Source organism: Equus quagga, chromosome 2 (genome assembly GCF_021613505.1).
Source record: "Equus quagga isolate Etosha38 chromosome 2, UCLA_HA_Equagga_1.0, whole genome shotgun sequence".
NCBI classification, from domain to species: domain Eukaryota; kingdom Metazoa; phylum Chordata; class Mammalia; order Perissodactyla; family Equidae; genus Equus; species Equus quagga.
The window spans coordinates 154733370-154760945 of NC_060268.1; the positions used below are offsets into that span (position 1 = coordinate 154733370).

A 27576-nucleotide genomic window follows, 5' to 3' on the forward strand; every position below is an offset into this window, starting at 1 on the left:
TGGGTGGTGAACATGATGTAATCTACACAGAAACTGAAATATAATGATGCACACCTGAAATTTATATAATGATATAAACCAATGTTACCACAATTAAAACACACACACACTCACACACACACACACACACAAGAATCATACCATGACTAAATAGACTACTTCTAGCCATGGGCTCCATCCCTCCTGCCCAAGACCATGATGTCCATGACCAAAGGAAAGCATCCTCTTTCACTGAGTTTTTGGCAAAGAAAAGAAGACTGTTCCCTCTGAGGTACCACCTCAACATACAGCTTCGGCTTGAGGTAAATACCTGAGACAATGTCACTGTCAATAACCAGAGCCAATAAAGGAGGCCTAGAAGGTTTGCATTCTCTCTTGAGCATTTGTGCTCTGGGTTCACTTTTTTAGAAAAAGTAATCTGAAGGAAGCATTAGGAATCAAGTGTTAGAGTCAAACTGCCTACCAGAGGTGAGATGAGGGGTATGAGGTGGGTAAAAAATCCTGGCTTTGCTACTTACTAACTGTGTGGCCTTGTCCAAGAGATTTAGCCTCTCTGAGCCTCAATTTCTTCTTCTATAAAATGAAAATAATAATAGAATCTACCTCCCAGAGACATTGTGAAAATTAAATTAAACATCACCGAAATTTGTGCTTCAAATGACAAGATCAAAAGAGAAAAGAAAACTATTAGAACAGGGGAAAAATTTCACAAATTATATAGCCACTAAGGGACTTACATTTAATATATTGAAAGAACTCTTACAACTCAATATTAAAAACACAACTCAATTTAAAAATGGGCAAAGGATCTGAATAGACATTTCTCCAAAGAAGATATATCAATGGCTAAAAAGCATAGGAAATTATGTTCAACATCATTAGCCATCAGGGAAATGCAAGACAAAACTACAATGAGATACCATTTTGCACCAGTGGGATACCAGTGGGATAGCTAGAATCAAAAAGAGACAATAACAAGTGTTGGCAAGGATATGGAGAAACAGGAACCCTCACACCCTGCTGGTGGGAATGTAAAATGGTACAGTCGCTGGGGAAAACAATTTGGCAGTGCCTCAAAAAGTTAAACATAGAATTACCATATGACCCAACATTTATTTCCACTCCTTGGTACACACCCAAGAGAAATGAAAATGTGTATCCTCACAAAAACCTTCATAGCAACATTATTCATAAGAGCCAAAAAGTGAAAAGCCAAATGCCCATTAAACTGATGAATGGTAAACAAAATGTAGTATATCCATACAGTGGAATATTATTCATGGATAAAAAGAAATGCAGTAGTGATATATGCTACAACAAAGATGAACTTTGAAAACATTAAGTTAAAGAAGTCAGTCCCCAAAACCATATATTGTATAATTCCATTGATCTGAAATATCCTGAACAGGCAAACCCAGAGAGACAGAAAGTATATTAGCGGTTGCCCAGGTGGGCTGGGGGTGTGGGAGTTTGGGGGAGATAACTAAAGGGTACAAGGTTTCCTTTTGGAGTGATGAAAATATTCTAAAATTGATAGTGGTGATAGTTGTACAACTCTATGAAAATACTAAAAACCATTGAAGTGTATACTTTAAATGATATGTGAATTGTATGGAATGTGAATAATGTATGGAAGAGCTCAATAAAGCTATTAAAAAGAAAAGATTAAATTAGATGATGCTTATAGCACCTTGGAAGTGCTCAATAAATTCAGGCTGATGATGTTACTGATGTTGTTTCCAGAAGAAAACACATTTAATGTCAACTTTTTTAATGCATGTAATTGATGAGAATCACCTGGACCCTTAATCTCAAAATTATAAAAGCATTCTGTAATACAAAGGAAACTTTAAGAAATCACAGCAATGGTCTAATAACCTAAACTCTTATAAACATTTACAACAATCAGAAATAACAAGTTTGTCTGGTGACACCTATGAAGTCTTTCTCACCCACTTCAGGTAAAGTTTATTGCATCTTTCTCTGTAATTTACCTATTCATATTTCTACTATATCATTATCTTTGTATATGTTATTTTTTTCTCACTAAAGTGTGAGTTCTATCAGGGCAAGGACTATGACCCATTCATTTTTGCATCCTATAGGGAGAGCATATTGCAATGCTGATACATAGTAGGTACTTAACAAATATTTATTCAATGAGCATTTAACTGAAAATTCATGGATTTCTTATAATTTCTCATCTATCTAAACTCCTGTTTCAGTCTCCTTAAAGAAGAGGAGAAAAAGGTTTTGAAAGCTGACCACTTTAGCAATTACAAACCACATCTGTACCTAACAGATGAAAATGCCTCAAACAAGGGAAGTTTTACTAGTTTTGCCACAGTATTGAAGTTCCTAGGGTTCTCAGAACAGAGAAATAATCTGAAACAGGTTAATTAGCCCTAGGAAAACACTGAGAAGTTTGTATAATGAGTCTGTGATCCCTGCCATCACCACTAAAGAAAAATGGATGAGAAACCCCTCCCAGCTCCCCATCTTGCTCCTGCCTTCTGGTGAACATTTTCCCCTTCTGGCTATCACAGGTACTAACATTAGTACCCAGTAGCAGCATGGGCAAGACCTGGGAGTTTTTTAGAAATGCAGAATCACATTTTTAACTAGATCCCCGGGTGATTCACAGACACATTAAAGTTTAGGCACCACAACAGCAGAGTTGGCTATGCCTGTCCTCTAGATTCAGACTGTCTAGATTTGAACACCACAACAGACCAGCTGGGGCACCTTATGTAAATCACTTCACCCAAGGGTTCTTACCCTGGTGTGTACTTTAGAAGCACCTGGGGAGATTTTTAAAAATCATGATGCCTCAACTCCACCCCAGAGACTCATTTAATTGGGCTAGGACTTAATATTTTTTAAAGCGCCCCTAGCTAATTCTAACGTGAAGCCAGAATTAAGAACTACTAACTTCTATAAGCTTCTATCAAATGGGACTATTAATAGTACCTGCCTCACGGGGTTGTGAGGAAAAAACATGATCACCTTTGAAAGGCTTTGGCCCAGTGTTTGGGATGTATGAGTGCTCAATAATTGGTAGTTATTATTATAATACCTGGAAACCTGGAAATGAATTGTCCTACAGCAGGGATAAAAAAGAACAGGTTCAAATTTACTAGTCTGGCATGATCCTACAGGTAGGTACCTGCCAAACTCATGAGGCACAAAAGAAAGGACACAATCAAGGAACACATTATCCCCAGGATAAGTTCTTCCTAGCGCCAGAGTGTTGATTGAAGCTTCAAGGAAACTACAGTGTATCAGGCAAAAGGCAAACCACCTCTGCCTGGTGTCAGAAAAGGCCAGCACCTTCATCTGGAAGGTCTCCATGGAGGGTGGGGAATCACTGTTTCAGCAATTTTGTAACACAGGAAATCCCCCTTACCACACCTTCCTGATTTACACGGATTCTTGATACACACCACATGTGTCCTCAACACTCTTTTCCCCTCCCCCCAAGTTTTCACTCGTTCTGTTCCACATTTAGGTGATGAAAACTTAAAACCTGTGGTTATAACTTCTATGAGAAATTTCATTTTGAAAGCTTGCTAAATTTCAACTTTACTGCCATGAGGAAAACAGAAGAAACAAAAGACCTCAGTCATCCACTAACACAAAAACCCCTAGTGAAGACATTTAATAAGTATAAGTTTTCTGCTGCAAGTTGTTGAAAATCCTGACCTTTGGACTGCAGTGCCATTCATTTGCTTCTACAAATGTTCTATGAAACAACAGCATTTATTTTTCTAAAGGTTTTAGGTTACGTGTTCAGTTTCACCTATGGATTTTAACTTGGCTAAACCTGGCCAGTAGTTCCTTTTGAATCTATATCTCACTGGATTTAACCTGAGTCTACTCTTCCAAGGGGATTCCTAATACCCAGGAAAGTAAGCCCACAATCTGATTTTTCAACAGTTTCAAGGAAATAAACACCCAGATGAAAACAGTGTACCTATTAGGACACTGAGAGATATGCAAAGATTTATCAATGGTGATTACAAGCGTTTTTTTAAAGTGTGCATGGTTTAGTGACTGTCACCGAAAAGCTCACGTTCTATTGCCAGCTCCTTTGTTTACACCCTATGGGCCTCCTCCAAGGTAAATGAAACAGACTCCGCCTCCCTCTCACTAGGTGCACCATGATAGCTAATGAATGTCTGCACTTAAAAGGTTTTCAAATCTTTGTTGGACATCTCCGTAGTGATGTCAGCATCCCACGAAGTGCTCTCAAAGTCCCCTCTGTCCTATTCTCTGAGCTGCTTCTAACCTCACTCTGGTTTGGAGCCCAGTCTCAAGGGAATCTGGGATTCAGGTGCCAGATCTCCAAGAATGGCATTCTGCACCCTGTTGAGTTTATCAATGAAGAATTGTTCAAAAAGATGCAAGAATCTGGGACTAAACTGGACCCTAGCATATCTACAAGCAAACATGGCCTCTCATAAAAACCATAGACCCTTTCTAGCCTCCCAGAGAACCTGTTTCAGATTGGCCTAACCATTGAAGAACATAAGCAGCCACCTGGCTCACTGCAGCAGAGTGAAGGGATTATCATTAGCTGTGATACCTCATTTAAGTGTCAGGCTCTAAGGTAGAGGTAGTGACTTCTAATCCCAGGTCTGCCACTTAAAAGCCATGTTAGTTTGAGCAACTTCTTTGAGTCTGTTTTCTCATTTATAAAATGTAAATGTCAAAAGACTTACTATATAGAATTTCTGTGAGGATCAGAGGAGTTTTTATAATCTTTAAAGAACATTACGAATGTAAAGTGTAATTCTTTTTCTTCTGCAAATGACTGATTAGTGAGCTATTAAAAAATGGCTACCTTCTGTCTTCTTTAGACTGTTTCTAACAAAATATTATGCCAGGTCTTTATAAATCTCCCTTCTTTAGCTGACTAGTATTCAAATTCACAGAGAAGATTTAATGAGATGAGTGACTTTCAAAGAGAATCAAGAAATCCAGGGGCCGGCCCTGTGGCCGAGTGGTTAAGTTTATACACTCCGCTTAGGCGGCCCAGGGTTTTGCCGGTTCGGATCCTGGGCGCAGACATGGCACCACTCATCAGGCCATGCTGAGGCGGCATCCCACATGCCACAACTAGAAGGACCCACAACTAAAAATATACAACTCTGTACCGGGGGGCTTTGAGGAGAAAAAGGAAAAATAAAATCTTTAAAAAAAGAAAGAAATCCAGCTAGGTTTTCCTTCAAATCACACAGTGATTTGAACCAAAAACTATTTGAACAAAAAGTCAAAATATTTTCAGGGTCATTTTCCATCTGCATCCAAAAATTTACAAAGCACTTGTTTTGCTAAAGGAAACTATTTTGATGCACAGGGTTAGTTTTGCTACGGCTGTTTTCTTGACATTTGGTCAAAGAATGTATTATAGCTAAAAGGATTAAAATGGATAAGGGTGTTTAAAAAGACATTAGGGAAAAATAAATAATTTAGATCAAGTTCCAATATGCAGAGAGAAATATGATACTACAGCACTGCTTGGTTAGAAGCTGTAGACAAATAGCAAACAAAGAAGTTCTTGCAAAAAAGTACTAATGAAAGAATTAGAGAATGGTTAAATTACAGCTCATCCACATATGAATTATTCTTTAGCCACTCAAAAACAAACCATATTACTGACTAAAAGGTTATCTAGATAAGCAAGTTGTACAACAATATGATCCCACTTACATATTTAAAAATTTATATTCATCTATACGCATACAGAAAGGTCTGAAAAGATACATGCCAGACTGTTAAAAGTGGTTATATCTATGGAGGGGGCTGGGGGGTTATTTGATATATGTATTATTAAATTTATATTTATGAGCATGCATTACATTGATAATTAATAAAATAAAAGCATGAATCTTTAAAAGTAAAAATATGAATAAAGAAGTTAAGCATGGGGCCAGCCCAGTGGCATAGTGGTTAAGTTCACATGCTCCACTTTGGCAGCCCGAGATTCACAGGTTTAGATCCTGGGCACAGACCTACACATCACTCATTAAGCCATGTTGTGGCAGCACTCCACATACAAAACAGAGGAAGACTGGCACAGATGTTAGCTCAGCAACAATTCTCCTCACCAAAAAAAACAAGAAAAACTTAAGCATTAACCAGAAATACACCAGGAATTAAAAAAAAAAGCAGAAACAATGGATAGAAAAGAGGTTATTCCTTTTGGCATGTTAAGCTACCAAATAAGTGGCAAATAATCAGTCAACAAGCATTTACTGAGAGGAGCTGCAATGCAAAAGGCACTCTACTAAATATTGTAGAAATAATCACTACTCTCACAGTGACCTATAATCTAGCAGTAGAGCCAAGTCTACATGAATGTACACAAAAAGACGCCTAAAAACATAAGGCAGAATACGAAAATAGCCAAAGGAGTGATTTTTAGAAAGGCAGGCTCAATAAATGTTTCAGGAATTAATGAATTAATTAAATCTTTGAGCTAAAACAGTGGAGAATTCATAAAGAAAGACAAAATTGAGCAAGGCTTTGAAAGGTAGGAAGAATTCAGAAAAGGGAAGAAAGTGGGCAGATGGATGAAGGAGTTGGGGGTCCAGAGGATTAGAAAGTAAAAGAATGGCAGAGACAGCAAGAGCTCTGTGACAGGAAGCTACACCATCTGCTTGTGAATAGACATAGGTTCCTGTGAGGAGCAGGAGAGAAAAAGCTGGCCAAGGAGGGTGGGCTGACTCTAGAGGACCTTGGAAAGCTGGAGGAGAGTGAGGAGCACTTGCGTTAGCAGATGAGGGATGTCCCTAAAGGCTGCTAGCCAGGCAGTGATAGGAGGACAGTGGAGCTTCAGAAAGATTAATCAGGCAGCAGGATGGAGAGAGGCTGGAGACAAGGAACCCAGTTCCCTGAGAGAGAGGCAACAGAAGAGATGTGAGGTGATGGGTGCCCAAACCAGATGGAAACAGCCATAAGGGAAATCATTACAACTTTCATTTAGTCCCATTCTCAAACTTTCAAATCAGACTCAAGCTAATATAAACTCCTAGAGGAAAGGCCTTTGAAGCTGTCTTGGTAAAAGAATGAGGAAGATTGTGCTGTCATGCTACAATAGAAGCAGTGAAAATCACCAGCTTCAGAGTGAGACTGTCCTGGATCCATCTACAGCTCTGCCACTTACCAGCACAGCTATTTAAACAACCCCTGAAACTTTGTGTAGGATATACAACCTCTTTGTTCCTTGGTTTCTTCCTTTTTAAGTGGCTATAAAAGTATTCTCTACTTGAATTTAACAAAATCTCAGTTCAAAGAGAAAGATAAGGGAAGGAGGTATTAAGGAAGGGGTTTCTTGAAACCTCACCTTTATCAGTCCCCTTTACCCTTCACAAGGTTTCACTGGGCTTAGAACTTGAAGGAAGAATAAGGCAGAGTATGGTTCCAGCTTATAAATAAAAAATAAAGTAGTTCTCCATATTGTTTTCCATAGTGGCTGTACCAGTTTGCATTCCCACCAACAGTGTATGAGGGTTCCTTTTTCTCCACAACCTCTCCAACATTTGTCGCTCTTGGTTTTGGATGTTTTTGCCAATCTAACGGGTGTGAGGTGATATCTTAGTGTAGTTTTGATTTGCATTTCCCTGATGATTAGCGATGATGAACATCTTTTCATGTGTCTATTGGCCATATTCATATCTTCTTTTGAGAAATGTCTGTTCATGTCCTCTGCCCATTTTTTGATCGGGTTGTTTGTTTTTTTGTTGTTAAGCAGTGTGAGTTCTTTGTATATTATGGAGATTAACCCTTTGTCGGATAAGTGGCTTGTAAATATTTTTTCCCAATTAGTGAGCTGTTTTTTTGTTTCAATCCTGTTTTCCCTTGCCTTGAAGAAGCTCTTTAGTCTGATGAAGTCCCATTTGTTTATTCTTTCTACTGTTTCCCTCAACTGAGGAGTCATAGTGTCTGAAAAGATTCTTTTGAAACTGATGTCAAAGAGTGTACTGCCAATATTCTCTTCCAAAAGACTTATTGTCTCAGGCCTAATCTTTAGGTCTTCTCAAAAAGTTAAAAATAGAAATACCCTATGACCCAGCCATCCCATTACTGGGTATCTATCCTAAGAACCTGAAATCAGAAATCTCAAGAGTCCGTTGCACCCCTATGTTCATCGCAGCATTATTTACAATAGCCAAGACATGGAACCAACCTACATGCCCAGAAACTGATGATTGGATAAAGAAGATGTGGTATATATACACAATGGAATACTACTCAGCCATAAAAAAAGACAAAATTGGCCCATTCACAACAACGTGGATGGACCTCAAGGGTATTATGTTAAGCGAAATAAGCCAGTCAGAGAAAGACAAACTCTATATGACTCCACTCATAGGTGGAAGTTAGTATATTGATAAGGAGATCTGATCGGTGGTTACCAGGGAAAAGGGGGCATGGGGGGAGGGCACAAAAGGGGAAGTGGTGTACCCACAACATGACTAACAAAAATGTACAACTGAAATCTCACAAGGTTGTAATCTATCATAACATTAATTAAAAAAAATAAATAAAAAATAATAAAGTAGTTCTAAAATTGTCCAACAATGTGATGGTAACTTTCCAACAACTTGTTCAAGTATTCTTAATTTTATGCCAGTTTCCTTACATCAATAACACTGTTGATCCACTTCTATTATTCTCTTCAATCCATCTGCTTCCAAAATATACTTCCTTCCCAGAGAAACTATGTTCTATCCCATATTGAATTAATTGTTGTTCTATTCCTTCACTATGTCATAAAGTGTGACAACCATCTCTTTCACTTGTTTATGTCTCTATGTCTCTATGTGATTATTCTTTTGTTGTTTTACCTAAAAACTATTGTGTCCTAACCAACAAGACCTTCAAACACCTTCATGGGAAGGACTACGGAACACATTTTTTTAATGCTCCACAATGTGAAGCATAAGGCTTTTGAGTGCCAGATAGATGAATGGATGAATCAATGAAATAATGAATGAATCAAAGACTGGATCCCTCTCTTTTCTAAGTATGGTGAAGAGAGTACCATACTGGGTTCTACTCCTAGTTCTACCAACCACTTATCTGTATGACCTTGAATAAGTCACATGTCTTTTCTGAGTCTCAGTTTCGTCATACACACACACACACACACACACACACACACACACAAGTTTCTCATCAGATTGATTTAAGAATTATATGAGGTAACAATGTAAAACACAGAGCTCAACAAACAGTAGCTCTTATTAACATTTTATTATTTACCGTTAAGGCCAGGTCAAGACCCTCCTCCTAGGCACCTATCCTGACTACTCCAGCTCTCACTTAACCCCCTTCTCTGAACTCCTACAGCCCTTACAGCTTGTTCTACAGCCTCTAACCTTTGAACATATCCTATCCTGTTCTCATTTCTATTATTTCCTGCACATCTTGTGTGTCTGAGGATATCTTTAACTCACAGAATCTTAGAATTAGATGCTATATGTAGACAACGTAGTCAATTTTCTTCATTTTACAGATAAGGAAGGATTCACGAGGGTCAACAACTTTCCCAATGGCACACAGTTAATTAGCAGAAGAACTGAGACTAGCACCAGTCTTCTTGTGAAGTTCAAGCAGAGACTCCATTTAAGTCTGCAAGTTTAACCACTGATGTCACTGTGTCCCTGCTCCACAACTCATGAGGTGGGTGGTCTTGAGATAGTTACTTAACCACTCTGTGCCTCGATTTCTCCATTTGTCAAATGGGGAAAACTTTCCTCATAGGGTTGAGAGGATTAAATGTGTTAATGCACGTAAATTGCTTAAAATAGTACTTGGCACATAAGCACTCAGTAATGTTAAGTAATATTATTAATATATTGTTACTATTATTAAGCTGCAGAGAAACATCCATTCTTCCATAGTATTTCAGAGATAATGCCCCAAATCTGGACAATTTACCTTTCCCAGCTTTCCAATCTCACCTACCATCCTCTAAGGTGTTTTTGCATTTCCAGAGCAAGTGAAAATAAGGTACTGGTTTAACTCTCAACTCCCTCAAAACAAACATTTAGATACAGAAATGTACCCTGTCTTTTCTAAAGATGCAGCTTATATTTTTCGCTCTTCATTCTTTGCCACACAAAAAGCAAAACATATGCATTAAAGTTTATAAATAACATAAATACTTTATTTGACTTAGTGTGTCTGTTCCATGTAGTGTGATGATGGTTATCTCTATATGGATTTTTATGCATGTGTCCATGCCAGTGTGTTTTGATTGTAAATCCCTAGAGACAAACATGATATCTGCTTAAGTCAATCAAACATAAATTCTGAGGCACTTGGACTAAATTAGTTTGAGTATTCAGAGAAGAATTTCAGAAAAATTCAGAGAATGAAGGGGGATTAATGTGAATTGGCTTAGCAAAAGGCTTAATCAGATAGGAGACCTGGGCAGAGCTTTGAAGCACAAGTAAAATTCTGAATTCTAGAGGGAAGATGACTATTCAAGGTGGAGGGTATAGTGTGAGCAAAGTAGAGGGACCGGCCAAAGGTTAGACTGACTATAGTAGAGAGATGTTACAGAGACTACTGTGAAATTCTATTGAATATGTATGACCAGAGCCCTTTGAGAGTACAGTTCATGTTTTATTCCTCTTGGTAGCCCCAATACCTAGCACTAAGCTTGGTATATAGTTGATAACCAAAATATGTTTATATAATTAAGCAAAATTACACTGTTTTCACCATACTAAAGTAAAGAAAGCTGAACAGAACTGAACCCAACTCAATCAGATCACAAAACCAAAGAACAAAGGATTTCAACATGGTATCTATACCTTCTACACTATCAGCCACTAGTCTGGAAATGTGCCTACATCACCATCCATGGATGAGCGCAAGAAACACAACACACCAAATTCTCCATGCTCATATATTCATTCATTCACTCTCTCTTCTCTCTCTCCCTCTCTCTCACATACACAGACACATACACCCTCTGCTCAGAGTTCCAATCCATTGACTCATAGCCTGAGATAGCAAAAAACTTGATTAAAGCACTAAGAAGAACCAAAGTTAAGATTCTAAACATATAATCCATTTTGATGAAGGATTCTCAGAATAGGGTCTTAACTCCAGGAGCCCAGACCATGTGACTGGCAATCTGAACAGGCTCAGGGAATTTTGAAAGAAACTTCTTTTCTTCTATGAGGTACCCATTCTACCAGGAGGGCTTGGGAGAACAGGAGAGAGAATTTAAACAAATTTGGCAAGAGAAATAATGGTACTTGGTATTGGCAACAGTAACACAATTTGTGTTGTACAGGAACACACAACTGTTTGTAGATTACCTCCGGCCCCAGTGACCAGGTGATAACTTATACAAGTGTGGTTGCAACTGAAAGGTTTATTTACTGGACTTTCTGATTCATTAAAATTAATTAAGCCACCTTACAAGCAATAGACCAGAGTTTCCTGATCCCTACCACTTCCAACACTACAGAGGTGGCCAAAATGACTAAACTGTGACTGAACGACATGATGACTATAACTCTATGAGATACTACATTCAAATTCACAGAGGTACAGTGAGCTGCAGATAGCACGCAGGACCTGGGTACCAAATTTCAAACATTACAGAAAATGCATCCATTTTGTTTCCAAAAGGCAGAATAACATACATAAAACTTCAGGTGATCTTTGACATCCTTTAATACAATATTAAACTGTTTCAAATCCTTCTAAAGTTGCTAGCAGACAAATCATGGAAAGCCAAATGATGAAGGTGGAATGGAGGCTTTTCTTGGGCCTAAAAATCTCTAGAAACAGCTCTTGGCTGATGCTGCTGAAGTAATAAGAGTTCAGTAGTATGTAATTTGACAATAGTATCTGGGCCTCATTCACCTTCCCAGCCTCAGTGTCAAGCAGGGGTCTGATACTAGATGCCTGCTCAATGAGTAAATTCATGAGTGAATGAATATTCTAAAATACTTGCCTGTTTTTACTCTATAAAAGAAGGAAGGGTAGCATAAAAATTGTCAAGCAAATTCTAAAACCTTTTCTTTATTTTATATACCCTACAAATAAGAATTAAATTAACAATTCGATTTTAAATTATCTGTCTTTCAAACAAGCTTCATAACTCAAACACCACTAAGTTCAGTTATAACACACTTTAGCTCGAGTACATGAATGTGTGCAGTGATTTGGAAAAGGAGAATAGGAGAGGGCAAAGGTCATTGCCCATCTTGAAAAGGTGTCCTTCCCTTCTCCAATGGAGTAAAAGAACTTATAATGGCCTCTATTTTCCTAGAGGGCCAATTCCATTTTACTATGCCTAAAATTCAAGATTCTCATAATCTGATCTGGATTTACCCAAGCAACCTTTTCTCTCACACAGGTACTTTCTTCTTTTTTAATTACATATTTTGGAGCTGACAAAAATACATTAGAACTTCTTAAAACCCAATTTAGACATAATTCTACCAATATGAGCTTTTCTTAGAACAATTTCTAACGTACTTTATTTTAGATATTTAACTTATAAACATTTTTGAATTTAACAAAAAATGTGCAAATAGGCTTCTATAAAAAAGAATTTGAGTTCTAGCAACATCAACTAAGATAATTCTAATATGTACAACATATGCAGCCAGAGCAGTCTCCTTACTGTGCAAACATATACTTGGGCTTTGCCTCATGCTCTTTCCCTCTTCTTCTCTACCTCTCCAAAGTCTACCCATCTTTCACAAGGCCCAATCTCACTCTCATCTAAATCTGGCCAGCATTCATCTCTACCTTTCCTTTTACACCCTGGCACACTATTATATTCCTCTTAGCACTTCATTCTATATTGTCTTTGTGTTACTCTTCAGTTTTATTAGTACAAATGTTATCTCACCACCTAAGCTACCAGTTCATGACAGCAGGGGCAGTGTCTTTTGAACAGTACAGATCAGGTATTTTGCATAATATCCTTCAACTTGGGGTTCACCAGTGTTTTCTCATGTTTATAGAGAGTTACGAATTTGGAGGAAGCATATTACAAAGGTGAAGTGCCCTTCTCATCACATCATATCAGGGAATACACGATATCAACAAGATTTATCTGCTGATGTTAACATGATCACTTTGTTAAAATGATATCTGTGAGTTTCTCCACTGTAAAGTTACTATTTTCCCCTTTCTAGACTCTTTTCTTTAGAAGCAAGTCCTTAAATCCAGCTCACACTCAAGGGAGGGGAGTCAAGCTCCACCTCCTAGAAGAAGAAGTATCAAACAAATTGTGGACATATGCTAAAACCACCACAATAATTAATAAATATTGTGGAGGAGTATCTTTGAGGCTATGCAAATATCCTGTTTTACCTTAAAATTTCACCTACTAATATTAACTCTGATTAGTGAATCTTGCCTCAGCAAATATTACTGTTGTATTCTAATGGTGCTTTGGGACAGTATCTTTTATTTATTTTATATTCTGCCATTCTTTGTCCAGCATGAAACTAAACACAGAGCAGGTCATCAATAAATACTTGTTAAATGTAATTGAATTTCAAGGAACATTTATTTGAAATAAAATGAGATAGTGAAAGGTGAATAAGTTCAAGGCAAATATGTATTTTGGCAGTCGTGCTGTTCTTATGTCCTATGTCTTGATTGATGGCGTGGGAATACAAAGAAAAAGAATTAACTACCTCGCCTCTACTAAAACTGGGAAAATTTCCTGGAGAAAGGGGAACAATAACAATAGTTGTATAGTGCCTTAGAGTTTATGAAGTATACTGACATTGTTTTAGGATTTCAGAAGCTCTCTGAAGAGAAAAACTTCAGGAGATGGAGATGAAAAAACATTTTAAATTTGTGAAAAGGCACTATTAAATCGGAAATTGGAAAATTAGGCATAGAAACCACATAAGGCTAACAAGGGAAAGCAAAAGTAAAGGCAAAGAAGAAACAGAACAATAAAAAAATAGTATGGGTCCAGTGCAAGGCTTTAAATCAGGTGGTAAAGTTCCTTTAATGCATAGCATGAAACCAAGACAATTTAGACTACCAAAGATAAAGAGTCCATGGTTAAAATAATGAAAAATATCATTACAAGCATTAAGAAGGGACTTCATGGGAATATGCATGGAAGGTGAAAAATTAATAGAATCTTCATGTATGCTTTCACTCATCTCTTCATTGGGCACCTCTATTTTCCCAGTGCCTTTAAGAGTGTGCTTAATCTACTATGTACCCACAAATATTTGCTGAAGCTCTTCTATTCTCTTCTATCGTGTTCATTTTTTTCCCAGATGGTAAAAGTCATATAAACTCATTACCAACCCTTTGGAAAATATGGAAAGTGTAACAAAGAATATACTAACCATTTGTAGTCCTACTTCTCTGGCTCCCTTTCCTGTATTTCTTTGTACTTCTTTTTGTGTTGGCAAACTTTCGGAATAAAGGGTGCCAAGTCAGCGATCCTTATTATATAACTGAACAAGTACTATTACTTGTTCTACTACAAGTACTATTACTATTTGCCATACACAATGCTAGAAATTGAGCATATACAATAATTAGCTATGGTCCCTTCCTATAAAGAATTTGCATTCTAGATGGAAAGGTAAAACAAACAAACATATACATGAAAAGGTAAAGAGCAAAACAACGCAGAAGGGGCCAAAAGAACAGCTTATTGAGTAAAAGCTAAAACAGTCCAGAGAAAGAAGAGATCACTATGGAACGACCTGTTCAAGAAAGGCTTTGTGAAAATAAGGGGCATTTGCAATGGGCCTTCAGGAATTGGGTGGGGGAGGGAGTGAGATTTGCACAGAGCCAAGAGAAAGACATTCAAAGCAGAGGTATACTGGCTGAACAAAGGTATGGGGTTGAGAAAATTAAGGTGCTTTAAGGAGACAGTGAAAATCAAGTAGGGCTGTTATAGAAGGTATATGGAAATGTAGGGTACAAAAGGAAAGCCAGGATTGAGAAGGGAAAGGCTTTGAATGCCAAGTTCAGGTGTTTGAACATTTTCTGTAAGCAATCCAAAAATCATCAAGGTTTTTAAGCGAAAGAGTGACAGGATAAATTATGACATTTTAGAAATATTAAGCTGGCTTTTGATGCACATAATAAATAGTGTACATCTTGATTAAAGATATGGTTATGGCAGTAAACAGACAGGCATACAAAAAAGCCCACTGATATACAACCAAAAGGGGCAGACTGGAGCAAAATAAACTTAAGAACAAAAGATTAACCTGAGATTTCTTTGTTAGGAGAAAGAAAAGCATAATATCACATAGAAGAGAGGAAGTTAGGCAAAGGGTAAGATTCCAAGATATGAAGAATAATCCTATTTTTATTTCCTCCATCATCACCATGTTTGTATGATATTCAAGTTGCCTAAGCATAGAGTGGAATCAGTAACTGTATTAAAGGAGTAACCAGAGAAGCTCCAAAGTGATACGTAACAGTGGCTTTAGAAAGTTAGAGAAAGCACAGTTGCACTAAAGTGCTTAAAAAGTATTTTAAAAAATAGTCAATTATACCTCAGTAAAAAAAAGTATTTGGAAAGTAGAAGCCACATGACTTGTTAATTGCACTATCAATTCAGGGGAAAGCACCCACAATAAAAAATCACATCAAGGTAGCAATATGAATGAATTAACTGGAAAAGTATATTTTACCCAAGCTGGAACAAGAGTTCATTTTAATGTTAGTATATAACAAAACTAAAAATTAGTCTCTTCTCTCATTACCACACACGCAAAAGAAAGCCACCCTATGATCTCCACCTCCATTCCTTAAAGGCAATTCTCCTTGCGTTCTCTTAATCCTCTCAAAAAATTCCCTAAATCTATCTCCTTTCTTCTGTATAAACTTCTGTCTCACTGAATCTTATTCACTCCTTAATCCCACTTTAAAATATTAAATATATATGTTATAAATTTTCTTACTTTTATTAAATTGCCTTTAATAAAAGAATCCTTAGCCTTCATATAGTGATTTGCGATTGACAAAATATTTTACACATATTACCTCTTAGAACCCTCACAGCAATGCACAGCAGCTATTATCATCCATATGTTACAGAGAAGCAGCAAGCCCAGGGCCACACATTCATAGGTGATAGCGCCAGGCCTGCAATGCAGGCTTTCTAAGCCCAAATTCCCTATTCTCTTCATCATTCAGTTTCAAAATGTGCCAGTAAGTGTATCTCATTACTCAAAATGTATGTTATTATTCTGTATTATGTTTAAGTCAATAAATCTTTTTTTTAACAAGATGCTTATGGCCAAGTGCCTACGACAGGTCCATTTACTGAGAAGATCTAATTATTTTAAGATGCTCATGATGATGACAGTTATCACTGGATGGAAAGTGACAACTGAAGTATAATGTTTGCAAAATTGCTAAGACTATACCAGAAACATTTTTGCCTTGAATTCTGCAATGCAACAACAAAAACAATATGGGTAATTTAAGAATATGCAAGCATCAAAGGGCAGAAATAGGGCATTCCTACTCTCTTTAACTCTGCTAAGGCCTCAAATACTGATATAGTTCAGAGCATCTTATTACCAGGGAGACATAAATCAAAAGGAGTTCAGCTAGGAGCAATAAAACAGATTAGTGTCTGGAAAGACTGACTTTAAAGAAAGTTTTAAAAGAATTAAATCCAGGTAGTCTAGATAAAAAACAGCTATGAGGAAACGTACTTTTGAAGCTGACACTCACACCAAAGACAGAAATTATTTTGAAGGTAGATGTCTAAAAAATGCAAACAGGGATAAGCACAAATACTCGGAGAATGTTTATAAAGGGAAAATTCAGGATAAATTTGCCAGCACAAATCTATGGGACACAAGAACTCTCTCCCACAGGAGTGGTGAAAACTACATTCCTAGAGATATTTAATACCAGGTTGGACAAAATAAGAAAAGGATTCCATATGGAATGATCCTGTACTGGCCTCTGAAGTGGTGGGAGGATTGAAGATGGCCTCTTAGATCTTTTCCATTTCTGATTGTTTTTAATTCTATGAAGTTTTACGGGCACAGCCTTCTGCCAATTTCCTTTCTCCTCATGATGCCCACTTTCTCCTTTTACAAAGGGAAACTAATTGTATCCTTCATTTTAAGCAGATCTCATGTTCTCAATGAATCAGTAATATAATCCTAGGTACAAGTTTGAGAGAAAAAAGTCAATTCCTATAACTTATAATGGTCTCTTTTTCCCCCAGTGGTTACTAGGGCTCTTACAAGTTTTTCCACAAACTAAAAAGGAAGTAGTTCAAATGGATTCGAAGAAGAGCTGTTTCATCAAGAAAACCATTAATATTCTCCCTTCTTGTGTCTGATCACAGAGCTGACAGGGACCCTGGGAGCTATAAGGCCCTGGGTCAAATTACCATCAGAGCTGCTGTTCAGGATTATCTTTTACCTTTCAACATTTTATGCTGAGTGACAGCAAACTATACTTCAATCCATGTTTTTATGGCAATGACATTTACCTTTGAAAAGATGTAACCTTAAACACCTACATACTTTACAAATGTTATAAAAGTGTAAGTTCTAATCAGGCTTCAAACTCAAGAAGCCTCAGCCTTGCTCTCTTTCTCCATTCTAGTATTTTAAAAAAATGTTTCTCAGACACCCTTGAAATAGATCCCAATACCTCTCCAGAATTCCCATTCAGTGAAAGCCCCAGAAAATACAACAGCATTTCCTCGTTTTGCTGATTTATAAGGACAAGATGTAACAAAATCCAGGGAGCTCTGAGAACCTGTCCCTGAGCCCTTTAAAAATAAAACTGTAGCTCACTTATGAGAAAGAACAGCAGGGTAGAGACAGTCCTGCAAGAATGGACACCAATGCCTCTTCTACCCAATCTGAACAGCCTCAGTGGCTGAGCACACACCCATTCCCATTTTGCCTATTCGAAATAAAGTATGTCCCGCCGCCCACATAGAAAGTTCATAGATATTAACACCAAATCCTCTAAACAAATTTTTAATACCATTTTCATTTTTTCTCTAGTTAAAATGAGACTGTTCAAACCTAAAAAGATAGGCCTCTCACATTGGAATAGGATTTGGAGTTTCCAAAGCCCTTTCAATACTTAACTCATCTGATCCTAGCAAGAAAGAAGACTGGCATTCACCATCCTACTTTAAAACAGAAAAAAAAATCGACTCTGAGATTAGGTAATCTGAAGGAGAACTCACTGTGGAGCTTTTCAAACCTTCCCCACAAGAGACCAATCTAAAACGGTTATTCGAGAAAACTTTAGAGAGGGTTTCAAAAAGGCTGAATCCTTCCATATCCTCAGCTCAGGAAAGCAAGAAGTAAGAAAAACAAAAAGGCACTTTTTTCTAGAATTTTAGGAATAAAACGTGACCCTGACCTTTTAGTAGCCTATGAACCTGAGTGAATTTTCTCAAGAAACCCATTGCGTCGTCTCCCCGCAGGACTGCCTGCCAGAAATTTTGGTTACCAGTTCGCGGCCTCGGAGACACAGCCGCCCAGCAAAAGGCCGGCAGCCAGGACAAGGACAACCTGGTGAGCCCCCTTTGCGTAATCACGTCAGGAGTCCCACACTCCCGTGTCACCTCGCCAGCAGCTACCAGCTTTTCAGGGGAACTTCAACCAGTCTCTCCTCTAAATCTCCCCCCACCACTATACAGACAACGAGTACTCGCCCCCACTCCCCAAACTTCCCCTACCCCGCAGGAATGGAAAGCAGGTTTCTCACCATCCTCATAGTTTTTCAGATAGTAATCCGGGCCGGGACCCCCGCGGCTTTTCGCCGGGTTCCTCAGATTCTGAAACTGCAGAAAGTCGGTCCTCTTGCCCCCGAATCGCAGAAAGGCGGGCGAAAGTCCCCGGGCCAGGGTCACCAGACGCTTGGAGCTGCAGGGGTAGATAAAGAGAGAGGAAAGGATCCAGGAGGAAGGCGAGAGGGCGCGGGGCACCGAGCAAGGCCCTCTTCCCACTCTTTGAGAGCACCTAGCCGGGGACAGGGGGCTCTGTGTCCGCCCCAGCCTGGCGCCCGCGCGGACCCCTGGCCGTTCCACGGCGTCTCGCGTGCGCCCGGCGCCCCAGCCCGCCCTGCCCTCAGCCACCTGGCTCCCCGGGGCTACGCCTTCTGCGCCCAGCCGGCAGCGGCCCCCTCCCTCAGACACCCCCACGCTGCATGCCAAAGGTACTTATTTGCAAAGGGTTAGATAGTGTGTTTGTTAACAGACTGTGCGTGTGGCGTGAGGAGGACACTTCTGCTGAGAACACGAGGCTAAGGCGCAGTTAGTTGCCCGGCTTCCGCTACCGCCGGGAAAGCGCTCCTGGCGGAGACGCGCAGCGCGCGGACCCGGCGCTCAGACTTCTGCCTAGACTTCCAGGCTGAAAGCCGGGATCTACGTCCTCCGCCCCAGGGCACTGCAACCACTGCGGAGAAGGCGAAACCTGCCTTCTTTCTCTCAGACCAGGCACGTGAGATCAAGTTGATTCCGACTTTTTTTTTTTAATGCCTAAGTTGATTTTCCTTTTCCACTGCCTTATAACAACCGCATCCATCTCCCAAATCCCTGGGCAAGAGAGATTGCCGGAGTTAATCCTTGCCTTTCAGAGAACACTCCCCACCCCCGCCTTGCACAGTAAAAGCAATGTCTCTTTGCCCCCTGAAATAATTCAGCCTGATCTCAGGAAAGGTAACATCCTCGTCTCCACCCTCCAAGTTGGGCTCCATCTTTTTTCCTTCTCACTTAGGGCCGTTTGGAAGAGCCAGAGGACGTGAATTTTGCCAAAATGTGGAACCTGTGCCTCGGAGGAGACTCGAGAAGCACCAGAAAAATAGCATTTACATCTATTTAGGTTCAGGATTTCCATAAATAGGTTTTTGAAAAGCCAAACGCTGAAACTTCAGGAAGGGGTAGAGAAGGAGCATTGCAGATGCTCTTAATGCTACAGGGATCAGCTGTTGAGTTCTGGATCTGAAAGTTATTTTTAACGCTTTGCTGGTTCAGGTCTGAAGATCCAAATCCAAATGGAGAAACTAAAGAGTATCATAAATGAGGTGGATACAGAGGGGGGATAAACCCGGAGACTCCGCTTTCGGAGAGTTTCTGACAAGAGTCGTGGCCGTCCCGAGAAGTTCGGTGGCCAGAAGGGTCGTTTGGCCAAGGACTCCAGGACTCCAAGTTCCAGGGCGGGCACAGTCGGGGCGTCGCGTGGGCCGGCGGCAGGGAGAGGCGATGTCCGCAAGAGTCCGGCCCCGCGGAAACGGCATTTCCAACAACTGTGCATCCGGAAGCCTGCACAGCCAATGCGAATGCGCCCCGCCACGGCTTCTTCCCCGAAAAGCCGCCTTCCAGAATCTTTTCTGCGGCAAACATTTAGCGCGAACAGGATAGTTTAAAAAAAGAAAGAAAGAAAAAAACCTGAAGGAGTCCGCGCAGCTGGAGAAGTGCAATGCAAGTGGGGCGAATATTTCGGGAAACCCCTGACGCCCCCCACACTCGGACGTGCTCGGAGACGCGCTCGGCTGCAAGTCAGAACTTCCGAGGAGGAAGCCGGGCTCCGCGGAGCTGTTCCCGCCCTCCCAGCGGAGGCACCGGCACAGCACAAACCGAAATGGCCTCGGCGGCAGCAGCGGCAACCACTCAGTCCTCCCGCAACGCTGGCTCCACGTGGAAGGAGCGCTCCACGTGGAAGGAGCGCTCCACAAAGCGCCAGTCGCTACCTGCCGCATCCGCTGACCCCGCCGAAGCCGAGAAGACCGGGAGACTGAGGAGCTGGCGCACACAAGAAACAAAACTCGAATTTCCCAAGGAGTGAAAGATACTCACGAAAGACGCGCTGCCGGACTCTGCCTCAGGGCAGAAAAGGGGGACTGAGAGCCCTCAGAGCTCTTGGAGGGAGCCCACAGCTGAGGCTCCAACTTGGAGGGAATTTTTAAAAACTCAACACTTGGATTCGACATTGCAGGCAATTTATTTATTTCTTTTTTTACACTGCAACTCTGTCCTTAACGGGAAGGGATCATGGTTGCCTAACTGCTGAACAGTAACAACCCAGGGAGAGGGTGAGCCCAGTTAGATTCCAAGCCCTAGAGTAAGGGAGAGTCGGTGATCACAAACCTCCGGGTTTGCTAATCCGCCGGTGCCGGGTTCAGACTTCTGAAACATCCCCGAAGTATTTCTAGGACCCTTTACGCTCTCCTTATATACACTGTGACCGGAGCGAGGATTTTTTTTTTCTTTAAAGAAAAACTAAACTATGCAGTTACCGCAGGAGATTTTGAGGAGGAGGGACTGGGGGCGATTCGATCTATAAAAAGCGTCTTACAAAGTCCTGAAGTCTGGAGACGACAGCGGAGGATATAAAATAAAAATTTAAAAATCTGATCCAACTTGCCCACTGTTCAAGCCCCCTGCTTAAATTCGTTTTCCGTCTGGGAGTAGAAGAGAACTGACGAAGCGATCTTTCCGTGGAAAATTCCACTTTCGTGCGATCCCCGCTTAAACACTCACAGACACACACAGACACGCACTCACTCTCTCTCACACACACACACACATTCCTCTCGGGTCTTTGTTGCTCAAGATCTTTTCTTCGCTTTTGTAACTGCCCTGAACCTCTTGTTTCTTTTTCAGAAGGAGACGGGGAGGCTAATTGTGGATATATGTAAGCACAACATTTTTTCAGTCATAACTGATAAGTTTCTGAAATGCCTTCTGCATTGCAAACATGTGCATCTTAATAGAAAACATTGCTTTACTCAATCACCAGTTACAGCCTCACAGCAAATATTCCAGGAGGAGGAAAACCTCCTTTCTTCTCTTTGAGAGATCCGCTTGGCTTATTTTCTTCTTCTTCTTCCCCTTTTGGAATGGGGAGTTGGAAGGGGTGGGGGTTGTTACTTAAAAGAAAAAAATGATCCATCGAAGCCCCTGCCTTACCTTAAGAAATCGAGCCAGCCATCATGAATGATGGACGGATCCAGCTGCAGAGAGAGGAAGTTCTCATTGACTGTCCTGACTGGGTTCTTGGTGCTCACATCAAGTAGAATCAGGGTCTTTTCCTTCAAACCTGGAACTCTGTCTACAGGCAAGGGTCTCCTGTCTCCAGCTTGGGAGGAAAGGGAGAGATGGAGCAACAGAGCCAAGAAGAGAGCCACCGGGGTTAGGCACGCGGGGGGGCGGGAGTTGCTGGAGGGCATGGCTTCAGGGAAGGCACAGAGCACCCTCATTAAATCCCTCTGATTCAAACCTCTTCCTACAGGGTCTCGCTGGTGACTAATTGTCCTTATCTAAAGTGTGTGTCTGTCTGCCTTTTTCCCCCCTTTTTCCCCTTCCTTTTTTCCCCCCTCTCTCACTCTGTCTCCTTCTCTCTTTTTTTTTTTCCTTCTTCAGTGTTTTGGTGCTGGTGGAGCGAACTCACGCCCCTAGCCAGCCTTCTCAGTGACTCGTGCCAAGAGTACTCGTTCACCAGCACCGCCCCTTTAAGAGATTTCGACTGCAGACATTTTTTAACTTTTTAAAGGTAAGGGGGTGGGGGGAGAGGCGGGAAGTAGGAGGAAGGGGTGGCGTTGTACCCTCCTGATTTAACCCTCTAGGGTCAGAAAGCACAGACAGAGAGAGAAACAGAACTGTTGTAACGTTCTGGGTACGGTGCAGAACGTCTTGTTTTACTTTCCTCCCTGCGAGGCTCTGGGAAGGGCGGTTCTAGCTCGGACCCACACACAACAGCCCCACGCCAGCCGCGGGCGCGCTGGGGTAAAGAGTCCGCACCCGCATCGCGCCCGTTTGTCCTGACGGCGTCAGGCATATCGTCCGCTCTGGGCCTTCCTTTGGGGTTGAAGCAGCAAGAGCAAGGCTGGTTAAGTTGCAGAGGGGTCCTTCGGCAGCCACTGTGATTCCAGCTAAAGCACAGAGCGCAGAGAGAGACTCCATGGACACAAGTCTGGACCTCTGTGACGCGCTGGGCACCCACACGGACGCATCCTCTGACCTCGATAGGGCAAAAGGTGGCCAAGAAGGAATACACGGAGTGACCAGGGCAAAGGGCTTATCTGCTCGTAGGGACAAAAGAGCGCAGACTAGTCGTGGCTCCATTCTGCCTGCAGCCGAGGCGAAAGTGTCTTGGGGGCTCCAATATATGCTGACTTAGGCCAAGTCAAAGCAACCTGGTGTGTATTTGGAGAGTCTGAGTGGCGCTGCGCCCCTCTGAGCCACTGCGTGGCCACTCCACGGCACAAGTAGAGCCGTCCCTCCAGCCTCTCCTAGAGGTCAACCCTGGGCTTGCCCCTCCTGCGGGGAAGTACGCCCTAATGTTGCCTGAGAGGAACAGACTGACACAGTTGGGTTTTCATACTAGGCCTGGGGTCACAGCCAGAGTCCGCCCGCACATAGCTCCTGGATGCATGAAACAGCTGGGAGCCAGGGGGTGCACCACCCGCGCCAGCTCATGGAGCCCTGACCCACAGCATCTCTCGGACTGAGCTCCGGGGTCCCAAAGTGAAGCGCCGGAAAGAGGCCAGGCACACTTTGCTGCACTCACACCGTTGGGCCCCCCTTTCGTCTTCTTTCTGGAACAAAACGGACCTTTTACTTGGCAGATGAGAACTACTTTATGTAGTGTGGGTACACATGAGCATCCCAGGGCCTCCTGATATCAAATAGACAAAACTCTAAAATGCAGAGCAAAGGTTTTCCCCAAGGGTGGACGTGCAAAGGGCAGTCTCAGAGCCCGCCAAACGCAGAAATAGTAACATGTCTCCCATTCCCTCCCACCTCTTCCCTCTAGATAGGATTAAGGAATCTGAAAAGGGCTGGAGTAGATGACCCTCAACTGTTGTTCCTTGAGGTGCTTTTACCAAACTAAGCAATCAGGAAATCCACAGTTTAGGGTGGGTTAGACTGGGAAGTGCCATGAAGACCTTCCAGAAGTAGGACTGCATAAAATGAGGCCAAAAGAGAAAAAAGTTCAAGGCATATCATTTAAAGATGATTTTAAAAACCAAGACGTTACATACTGAAGTATTAGATGTGGGCTTCAGCCCTAAGGCCTGCTTCCTTCAGTTCCTGAAAATTTCTCACACACCTAGATCCACTAGAGTATATGTGTGTTTGTGTGTGTGACTCTGTGGTACGGTAGAAGTTCCAGTAGAAACTGTAATTTTAAAATGTGCACTGAGCACCTCCTAGAGATGGTGACAGACTGGTGAGCAAAGATTTTTTATTTATCTTTGTATCTCCAGACCCAAACCCTCAGTAGGCACTCAATAAATGTCTGTGAAATAAATTAATGTTAAGTCAAATCATGCTCAATGCACTAAAATCATATTGCTCTCAAGAAGAATGTGAAAAAAATAAATACTTTTGTCACAGTAAACTTTGTGTTAGGTTTCTGTTCAGTAATTTGTTTTTCCAGTTATTAGCATTTTCCTGGTCATCTCCTTCAGGAAATTCTTATCCTTCAAATTCAGAAGCCATTAGTTTATTTCTATATTCAGAATTAAAACCAATTATATGTTTTTAACAAGGAGACAGATTTTCCAAGGGCCTAAACACCCCCTGGCTTAAAAGTGAATATACTTTCAGAAGCCACATTAATTGGGGCCAGTGGAAGACCACTTAAATAAAGAAAACATCCATCTACTAGATGTCCATAATGAATGTACCTTTCAAAAGTTTCTACTCTTGTAAGTAAAGACGAACTTGAGTAGAATGAGAATTTGTCTAATTATAAATTTTATCTATAATTTTTGCTTACTGACCCAAATGTTCCGTAATTGTTTGGTAGCCTAGTTACTTTAACTAATATTTAATGTTTTCATCGGGACCTGTATGTAGCATAAAAGTCAAACCAACAAAACAAAGTGCTTTTTTCTTATGTCCTGATGAAAACCATCTCTCTGGCCATTGAAATTCTATAGTCATGTCCAGCCTCAGGACATGGGGCAAAGAAGGCAATTCAATAACATTTAAGGAGTTCCATATAGCCCTGGTTGACTCCACGATGACCTGATTATCTGGTCTGTTGGTCTATTTGGGGCATAGACCTCCACAAGGCTACTCTTTCCAAATGCCCCTGCCTCCCATATCATGGTTTTCGGTCTTGTCTCCCATCTTACCCTAAATTATAGGCTGTAAGTAGCTCATTATTAATATGTATTTTAGATTGACGTTTCTCTCCTATTTTTGTGCTGGGTAACAACAATTTGCAACTCTGTTCTGTCTTAGATTGTAATTTCCTAGGAGACAAGAACAGGGCCCCTGTATAAAATATGAATTATTGGGAATTAGACGCATTGAAGTCTCCTTGGAAATGCTCTGCCTGATGTTAGTGAATGTCCTTATAGATAAATTCCTTGGTTATCTAGGAGTCTAGGTTCCAAGACCTGTAAGAAATCTTGAAGATTAACTGGTTCAGTGATTTCTAGACTTTGGGATTTCAAAATAAATATTACTTAGTGGGGAAAAGCTGACAAAGATTTGCCAACTTTTTATTTTGTCTAGTAAGGACCTTAAAAAAATCTATTGACTACTTATCACTATTACTTCCCCCCAAAAAAGAACATTTTAACAGCCAAAAAAAGCTGAAAAGATATGTCAAAATAAAGAGCATTTAAACTGAATAAATTTAGCTTCATGAAAAATCAGTATTATCATTTTTATCATTTTATCTCAGACAAGTGGAAATATGCCAGTGGCCAAAATACGTATTAGGACTGGTGACTGGGACTACTGATATATCCTGTGTTTATGGCCAAATTCTGCTTTGTAGTATACAGTGTTGCTGCAAGATGTGCATGCTTTTTAGTATAGTCATCTTGACTACAGTAATTTCCTTCCACCTTTCCTATGCTTTTTTCTCACCTTTAGCCTGTCGCAAACTCATTGACTCTATATGCCACCTCCCTCTCCTTCTATTAAACATTCAAAGCCATAGTTATTTCCATGACCATTTTCCCCTTCTGAGAAAACTATACATAAATGTCTAATAGCAAGAAAAAGATTCTTTCCAACATAACTGCGACTTGGAAGCATGAAGCTATAGCAGCCAGTCCACTGTCTCATCGCTGCCTGTGTACTTGCCCATGATGACTACTATCCATTGAGATCTTATGGTCCAGGCATGGTGCTCAGGGCTGTATATATGTTCTCTTATTAATCTTTTCAAATAACTCTGAAAGGTAGATATAATTTATTATTATAGCTAATCTACATATGAGAAAATTGAGACTCAGAGATGTTAAGCAACTTTCTCACAGTACACAGCTAATAAGTGGCAGCATGGGATTGAAACCCAGGGCCACCTGATTCCAAAGCCATGTTGGTGTTCTTAACCACCATACTCTAAGTGGCTAAATTACTGCGCACCCTCTAACAATTTGTCAACGTAGAGTAGGAAAAACCTTGGACTGAGAGTTGGAAGACCTGAGTTTAAAATCTGACTTTGCCAGATCCTAGCTTTAAGACCCTGGGTAAACTTTTCAACTGGTCTAAGCCTCAGTGGCCTACGCTAAAATTAATATAATATCCTAGAGTAAGGATCTAATAAAGTTCTGTATGAAGAAAGTGTTTTGTAAACTCTAAAACGTCTAACTGTGCTATCTGTTTCTTGTTTATTCTTATTCCCTCTCTCCCACACTTGCCACATATACATACCCTTAATTGATGACTTGGTCAAGAATTAAGTTAATATAAATAACTTAGTGATAAACTTGAAAAAAATGTCAACTCTAATAGGATGTCAATAATAAATGCAAAAATAAAACAAGTATATACCACATATTTTAACCATGCAGACTCTTCTGCCTGTAATTAGCATCTGAAAAAAGGAAGAAAAGTTAAGTAGGTTTTACATGCCTCCCTCAATTTTCCACTAGGAAAGGGGGGTCAGGAGTAGGCAAAGGACAATGCTGGGGAATAACAAAGTGTGCTATTTTATCATCAAAGACTGTGTCTCTGTCCTGCTTGGAGGAGCAAGGGATGGCAAGATTTTTGCCATATGGAAAGTTGAAGGGGAAAGGAATTTATAACTCTCTGATTGTTCGATCTCATTACATAAGAAAACTCTAGCTGGACAGTTTTTGTTCTCATTGTTGCCATCAAGCAGTAAACTTATGTGGGGAAGATCATAACCACAATAAATGCAGTTGACTCTAATGAGTTCAGTTTGAAATCCCTTAGCATGTTTGGGGATAGGGATGACAGTTACTTGAGGAACTACTAAAGGTAGAAAACCAAGTAACTAAAAAAGAGATTAAAATTATTCATGTCTTAGTCACACCCACTGAAGAGTGGTTTTACCAGCCCTAGCCCATTTTGCCTTTTGTACATTCAGGGAAGTCCTGAAAAGCACCATTTTATACTGGAAATTGCACAGGCTTTGGAGTCCAATAGACTTTGATTAAAACCCAATTCACAATTTAACTCACGTGACCTTTGTTGAACAAGTCATTTATTCTTGCTGAGCTCCAACTGCCCCATCTGTAAAATAGGCATAAGTATGCTTCCCTCCACATGTGTTGTGGGAATTAAATGTGGTAATGTCTTTAGTTCCTGGCACATAGTTGCTAATCTACTAT

The 27576-nt window shown here is 40.6% G+C and overlaps 1 protein-coding gene across 1 annotated transcript in view; it reads right to left on the reverse strand.

Annotated features, from left to right (window-relative positions):
- HPSE2 (heparanase 2 (inactive)) overlaps nucleotides 1-22230 on the reverse strand; it is a 603312-nt gene extending 581082 nt beyond the window's left edge. Inside the window, exons 1-2 of the mRNA XM_046654138.1 lie at nucleotides 21941-22230; nucleotides 18739-18896 (exon numbers count right to left, since the gene is read on the reverse strand). Of these exons, the coding sequence (XP_046510094.1) occupies nucleotides 18739-18896; nucleotides 21941-22230 (448 nt within the window). The remainder of the gene's footprint in view (nucleotides 1-18738; nucleotides 18897-21940) is intronic.
- Nucleotides 22231-27576: the final 5346 nt, after the last annotated feature.